The 7,959-nt window shown below is 44.7% G+C and overlaps 1 protein-coding gene across 1 annotated transcript in view; it reads left to right on the plus strand.

Annotated features, from left to right (window-relative positions):
- Nucleotides 1-537: 537 nt before the first annotated feature.
- MRAP2 (melanocortin 2 receptor accessory protein 2) overlaps nt 538-7,959 on the plus strand; it is a 13,282-nt gene continuing 5,860 nt past the window's right edge. Inside the window, exon 1 of the mRNA XM_015427964.1 lies at nt 538-664. Within this exon, the coding sequence (XP_015283450.1) occupies nt 538-664 (127 nt within the window). The remainder of the gene's footprint in view (nt 665-7,959) is intronic.

Here is a 7,959-nt window from a genome sequence, read left to right on the forward strand (position 1 = left end):
CGCCATAGCAAATTGACACTGAGTGCCCAAGGCCGGGGCACCCGCCCAGAGCCTCTTTCTAGAACTTATTGTATTTATTTCCACAACAGGCCTTATTCCTAGTAAGAATATAAACATGTTCACTATTAACTGATGTGAGATTCCTGCATTATATGCCAGGAGGGGGAACTACAGAACATTAGAGAATCACTTCCTTACTGTCAGGTTCCACAACTGGTCCTGTTCCGTCCGGCGCTAAGTCAAGAGTCAACAGTGCCTTCAGGATATTTGTCATCCTCATCTGATTTCTAGCTCACAGACAGCTCTTGATTGGTCATGTGTTCACCTAGTGAATGGCTGACTCAGCCACGTAGCAGTAGACTGGAAGGGTAGGTGAAAGCTGACCTTTCATGAAAGGAGGACCTCTGCTAGAAAGATGAGAGCCCAGAGCAGAAGTCCACTCTACAGTAAACAGAGAAATGGAAAGGAAACTTGGGTTGGATTGCTTTTGTTGCTAACATCTGTTTTCATGTTTTTAAATGTGTAACAGGGTTGGAGATGGCTGGACATCGATTTGTTGCCAACAGAACATCACAGCATGCTTTATCTAATTCTGATTACACCTGGGAGTATGAATATTATGAATATGGGCCCATTTCATTTGAAGGGCTCAAGGCTCATAAGTGTAAGTGTTCTCATTGTTTTTAAATTATGACTGTATCCCCCCTTTATTTTTTGCTGTATTTGCAAGTAAATGAATTTGGGGAGCTGCTTCTCCCCCCCCCCCCCCCCCAGGAAAACTGAATATTTTAATATTATTTATCATCTTTTTTTGCAAATGCTAGTTCTCTTAAATTAACCTTACCCACAGTTTGAGATGATGGGTTTTTGGTTCTACTGAAAATGTCTCTAGATTTAATACAACAATAATGCATTATTTGCTCTAATAGATCTCAGAGCCCAGTTGGAAGAAAAAGCAGTTTGATGAGAGTACCTGACGAGAAGGGATTGTGGGAGAAATGCAGTGGACAAAGGAAGGATTAAGCACCACCCTAATGTTCACATGTGGTAGTAAACATAAGGGTGTTTGTTAGGGATAGATCCTGTGTGAAGAATCTTCTGTTGGGAGACCAGGCGACTGGAGAGTTTTACCACTGGAAGATTTTTCCCTTAGCAGAAGGGAAGCCTTGGGCCCCTCCCACAACACCTAGATCCAGATCCAGGATTCATCTTAAACACCATGATGCTTCAGTTCTTGTTGACACCTTGGATGGAGGAGTTTATAATGTATGATGAAGGGAACAGATGGACTTATCTGTAATATACAACATTTGGCCCAGTTTCTTGGATACATTTTACTGAGCTTCTGTGATAAATATATAACACAAGTGGGAACCTGCAAGGACTTGTGAAATGCATCTCATTCCCCCCTCACTATTTCCTCTTTCCCCTTCCTGAAAGCCCCCATAGCCTCTCCCCCTTTTCCTGCTTCCTTATCTCCTTTTAGGTTTGCTAACCTCCAGGTGGGGCCTGGAGATCTCCTGTAATCACAACACATCTCCCAACCAGAGATCAGTTCTCCCTTAGGGTTGTCAGCTCCAGTTTGGGATATTCCTGGAGATTTTGTGCTAGAATCTGAGGAGAGTAGGATTTGGAGAAGGGTGAGGCCTCAGCCAGATATTATGCCATAGAGTCCACATTCCAAAGCAGCCATTTTCTGCAGAGGAACTGATTTCTGTCATCTGGAGATCATTGTAATTCCAGGTGATATCCAGCCTCCAACTGGAGGTTGGCATTGGCAACCCAGTTCTTCTGGAAGAAATAGCTGCTTTGGGGGTGGAGTCTATGGCATTGTACCTCTGTGAGATCCCTCCTCTCCTCAGGCTCCAAATCTGTAGGAATTTCCTAACACGGAGTTGGTAAACTATCCCCTTCCCGCCCAACAGCCAACTTTATCTGACCATCATTCTCTCCTCAGCCATTCACCAATCTACCTTTTGTCTACCTCCCTTCTTGGACTATATTTATTATTTATTTATTTATATTCCACCCTTTTCCACAGTGGGGACCAAAGCAGCTCACATTATTCTCCTCTCCTCCTTTTTATCTGCACAACAACCCTGTGAGGTAGTTTAAGCTGAAAGTATGGGACTGGCCCTAAATCACCCAGCAAGCTTCCATAGCAAGTTAGGGATTCAAACCTGGGTCTCCCAAACCCTACTCTAAGCACTCTAAGATGCTAGCTTCAATAGGGTGGCTGCTTTTGAACAGCTACAAGCAACCAGGCCTAATTGAGTCATACAAGTTGGAAGGTATCAAGTCACCCAGAGGCTGCTGCCAGGACTAAGGTTGCCAATCTCCAGGTGGAACACCACAGAATTATCAAGTCACCCAGAGGCTGCTGCCAGGCCTAGGATTGCCAGCCTCTAGAGAGCCAGTTTAGTGTAGTGGTTTAAGAGCAGCAGACTCTAATCTAGAGAACTGGGTATGATTCCCCACTCCTCCACATGTAAGCTAGCTGGGTGACCTTGGGTCAGTCACAATTCTCTTAGAGCTCTCTTAGCCCCACCTACCTCACAGGGTATCTGTTGTGGGGAGAGGAAGGGAAGGAGATTGTAAGCCACTCTGAGACTCTGCGTAAAAGGCGGGGTATAAATCCAACTATTCTTCTCCTCCTTCACCTCCTCCCCACAGAAAAACTGAATACCAGACAACAGAGCTCAGTTCCCCTGGAGAAAACGGCTGCTTTGGAGGTTGGACTCTATGGCATAATATTTGGCTGCGGCCTCTCTCTTCATCAAGCTTTAAGCAACAGATTCCCTCAGTGTCTGTTGGTAGGCAACCACAATATTCCAGGTTGGATTCTATCCGTAAAAGGCAGAGGCAGGGGGCAGGGTCCTTTTGAGGCCTATTTTGGTCTTGGAGGGAGGACTCATTTAGGGTTACCAGGTCTGATTTTGTCCCCAGTGGGGGACTTTGGGAGGGGGTGTTCCCAGAGGGGGTGGGGCATCCCCAACGTGATGACATCACCTTGGGTATGTCCCGCTCCAAGCCCCCAAGAAAAATCACTGGCAGCCACCCCTCTCCCAAGCCTCCTGCAAGATTTAAAGGGCCCGCCAACCAGGTGGAGGACCCTTTAAATCTTGCAAGAGGGGAAGGAGAGGGATGGCTGCTGCCGGCGTGCCTGAACTGGAGTTCAGGCACACGGGGCCAGTCTCTGCCAGCTGGAAGCGCTTAAAGGGGCCCTTTAAGCACTTCCAGCTGGCGGGACCCTGCACCTGATCTCCAAGCACCCACAGCCACCCCTCTCCCTCTCCTCTGCAAAATTTAATGAATAAGGATCACTGAACAGGAAAACACATGTGTAAAGTACTGGGTTCGCCACATGGAAGACTCGGACCACGACGTGCGTTAAGATGCGTTTATTGTACTTTACACAGGAACTGAAAAATGGCCCTGCAAGGCCAACTATATACACACCCACCCAGCACCCAGCACACACACAGTCCCGTTGAAGGATTTGAATTTTCCGCCAAAGTTGCTATTGGTGAATGCTGGGGGAACTAGGATCCTAGGCTTCTATTTATTTATTTTTGGCCCCCCGAAGGGGATTTTTAAATTGTATTTTCTATAACTAAACACTACATGAAAAAATAGGGAAGGGTCTACAAACTATGGGATATAAAAAAAGAAACCTCTAAAAACCCAAGAGTGGGTGTCATACAAACAGCTTTAAAAAGTTTACATGTTTATATAACTAAGTTCTCATGTAAAGCCATTGAACATGTTCATCATCCTCCTTTTAAACTTCAAGTCTAAATAAAATCATCGTCTACTATGACTTCATAAAGAGCCTAAGAAAACATAGTTTAAACATTTTTTAGAACTTCAGAATTATGATAGCAACTCATTTTTTGTCCTTTGTCTTCCTCAATTTATAGCCTGTTTTTGGGGCTGCAGCCCCCAAATTTGAGTCTGATTTTTCACCAGAAGATGGCTCTGCTCCATCTCCGCCACCCTCCTCGGGACTGTCTTTTTCTTCTTCTTCTTCTTCCACATCTGTTGGACAGCTATGATGATGCAAGAATTCTCTTGCCTTTTCCACAGTGTCAATTTTCTCTTTTCCATTCACGAACTTAAAGATGACTCCTTCAGGCAAAACCCATCTGTAGGCAATTTGTTTCTTTTGTAAAAAATAAGACCAAGTCTTTATATTTGCGTCTTTTCCTCCTTATTTCAAATGGAATATCTTTTAAAACTTTTATCTCTTTGTCCTTAATTTTCAGGGTAATTTCATTAGCCGCTTTGAGAATTTGATCTCTCATGCTTCTTCTGGAGAATCTCACCATCACTTCTCCCAGCAGATTATTTTTCCTTATAAATTCTATATACGATCTAAAGACTGTATCAATATCGCTTTGCAAAGTCTCCACTTTAATATCTGCTATTTGCCCCAAGGCTTTGCACATTATCTGTATGAGATTCTCCCCTTTCCCCTCAGGGAGTCCCTGTAACCTTAGGGCATAGCTTGCCCTTTCCATTTGCAACTGTAGTAGTTGAGAGGCTTATCTATTTGACACTTCTTCTCCATTGCCTGGATTTGTTTGTGTAGCTTTTTGGCACTGGTATCAACTTCTTTAAGTTCCTGCTATCTTTTCTTTCTCCTCTTTCCTCGCTGGAGGTGCCATTTTTGAGGAATTGTTTATTTTTCACCGAAAGTTACCACAGTCTCTAAAGTTCTCCAATACACTTGGTAAGTTCTTAAAAGTCCTTTATTTTGTTCTTTTTCGATTCACAAGCCAGCCCCCCTCTTAAACAGTAACGTTCGCTTATGTTTGCCTTTTCAAGGGAGAGTCCCCTCCCCCCCTTGCTTCCCGTGGGGTGGCTTTCAGCTTTTTTTTGATGCTCTCACTTTAACTTAACTCACAGTTCAATGGCAACACAGTTTTCAGTTCACTTTAAGTAGCAAATCGCTTGATCACCCAGCGCTTGATCCAGTGTGCGCTTCTAGTTCCATCAGGAAACTCTGTAGCAGGACCGTCAGGGCATGAATGCCCCCCCTCACTGGCAGGATCGCCAGAGGGGAAGCCTTCTAGCGCCCCATGGCTTGGAGCCCAATGCAAGGGCTCCATGGGGGATGCGGACGATCGCACCTCCTCCTTGCCACGGGTTCTGGCGATCATCTCCCAGAGGTCCGGGAGAAAGCGACCGCCACGGCGAACGCCGAAACCAGAAGTCTCCCTAGGCTTCTATTGTTAAGAGGAGCTAAGCTCCACACTGTAGCCACGGACATAACAACATGTTTATACATCATTTAAAAATATTAATAGAAGGGTAGACAGCCCACCTAGGCTGAACATGAGGTGGGAGGGACAAGAGTGACATACGTGTTAGTATTTGGTTAATTGGTATGCATACCTGCTGTTTCAGTTGTGAACTGTGACCTCCTTATATTTCATATTTCTTCACTGTGTACATCAGTATACTATTTCATGGGTATATTAACGGACCAGACAGCTTTAGTTTGCTTCAGTGAACCTGTGCACATGCACCAGAACCCTTATAATGAGAGGTACAGTATCCTAGGTGGAAGGAAATGCAAATGCAAATGGAATTTGGTTGCTGAAGTTGCGTGTTAAAACTTCAGATGAGAGTGCAGCAACATGATGAAGCTGTAATCAGCTTTAATTACAGACTACTTTACGAAGCCTTGGTAAAATTGCTCTTTTTATTGTTAAAAAATTATATAGCTAAGCAAGTAGCTTTTAATATCTTTGATGTACTTCACATCATTTTAATTTACATTCCCCTCAAGTGTTAAATTTAGTCTTTAGCACACTGGAGGGTAAAAAACCTAAAAATTATACAAAGACTGGGGGGAGGATTGGTTCTGTGCTTCATATATGCTATTGTCTCCAACCCATGAGTCTGGACACTCAGGTGGATCATGAAGCCCCACCTGCTGGCTTGATCCCCCCTATAGATCCCATTTGGAAGGACCTGCTTCTAGTGCACATGCATAGAGAGCAAGGGTGCCCCCCCCCCACTGCCTGTACTGATCTGCAGGACAGTGAGGTGAGATCACTCAGTGGTTCACTGACTCTAGATTTAATATATGTTATTAACTATCCATAAAATGTGAGCTGTTGGCCCCAGTCCAGTGGTCTTCACATACAGCCAAGGAGGCTGTGAACATCTTGTCTGCCAATCAGGCACTGTCATTTCAGACTGCTGATCATCTGTTTGTGGGTAGAAGTGGGAAGGGGAACTTAGACTACTCAGTCCACAAACAAGTGGTCAGTGCTGCCATGGTGGACATTGCCAATTTAGAGCGCTGGATTTGGAGCACTGGGTATGCATACCTGGGTGATAAATGCACAATAAGTGCACATTGACCTCCCATTTCAGCATCTTCTGTTTCCATGGGCTTGGGTCCAGAAAGGTAATGTGTGTGTAACAATGTCTTCCTGCATCTGGAAGCTTCTTGCTGGACTGCACTGGCTGACTGTGCCCCCTCATTACCATAATCCAGCAGGGATTGACTAACTCTTGTCTACTAGCAAGACAAAAATAGGGACCACAGTGGAAGAATTCAAACAAAGGAAAACACCGTGTACAAAATCCAAGGAAAAGGAAACAATTTGATAAACTAATATATATTATTTGTGTAATAATCATAATAATGAACAATAAAAAAGTAGTCAAAATGTATACAATATGAAAAGTGAATTCACAAAGTCTGATGCACCACAGAGTTCATACAATAACAAGAGACAATATAGCTGGAAGTAAACAGTGCAGGGATTCTCTTTTCTATATGTCCTGCTACTGCAAAAGGAATAATGCAAAGTTATTATTCTTCCAGAAGTTGCTACTTGTGAGAGAAGCAATCGACAATCCTGTCCTTACAGGAGAAGCGATTTGATGGCTCCCCAGATGTACAAGCCGTTTCCAGCTTTTCTTTCTCAAGAATCGCTTTAACAATTCCTTGTATAAATTATTTTCTGGAACCAATCTCCATCCTATAACATGGGGAAAGTGCACGTTTGTTACAAGGATGGATGTATACATTTTGACTACTTTTGTTTATTGTTCATTATTATGATTATTACACAAATATATATTACAAGTGGAGACCCGCAAGAAACTTGCGGGATGGTTATCTCATTCGTCACACCTTTGCTTCCTCTCCTCACCCCATACCTCTCACACTATTTCTCCTCCATGCATGTGACTTCCTCTCTCTTTCTGTCCTGTCATCTTTCTCTTCATTTTTCTGCCTCCCCACTTCATCACTTTCTCTCTCTTTCTGCCCCCACCCCATCGTTCTTTCTTTCTGCCCCCATCACTCTCCCAGCCTCCTGCCTGCTTTCTCCCCCACTCCGCAGAGCAGAGCAGCAGTGGTGGTAGAGCTCCTAGCCACCCACCTGCTTCCTCTCCCCCCACAGCAGCAGTGGCAGCAGTCTGGGAATCACAATGGATTTCCCAGCTACAGAGATCAATTCACCTTAGGGCTGCCAGCTCCAGGTTGGGAAATTCCTGGAGATTTGGGGGTGGAGCCTTGGGACAGTGAGGCTTGGGGTGGCAAGCAGCCTCAGCAGGGTATGATGCCATAAACTCAACCCTCCAAAACAGCCATTTTAGCCAGGGGAACGGATCTCTGTCACCTGGACAACAGTTGTAATTCTGGGTGATCTCCAATCCTCACCTGGAGGCTGGCAATGTGGAGGAAATGGCTGGAGAGTGGAGTCTATGACATTACATCATCCAAAGTTTCTCCCCTCCTCAAATCCCACCCTCTCCAGGCTCCATTCCTCAAATGTCCAGGAATTTCCCAACCTGGAGTTGGCAACCCTATTTCCTTCCCACCCAACAGCCAACCTACATTTATCTGCCTCTCTGTCTTCTGCTTTCCATCTCCACCCCCCAGCCTCTACCTAGGAAAATTACAGTCTTTCTCCACAGTGGGGACCAAAGCAG

Source organism: Gekko japonicus, unplaced genomic scaffold (assembly GCF_001447785.1).
Source record: "Gekko japonicus isolate JY-2015 unplaced genomic scaffold, Gekko_japonicus_V1.1 scaffold874, whole genome shotgun sequence".
Classification (NCBI taxonomy): Eukaryota; Metazoa; Chordata; class Lepidosauria; order Squamata; family Gekkonidae; genus Gekko; species Gekko japonicus.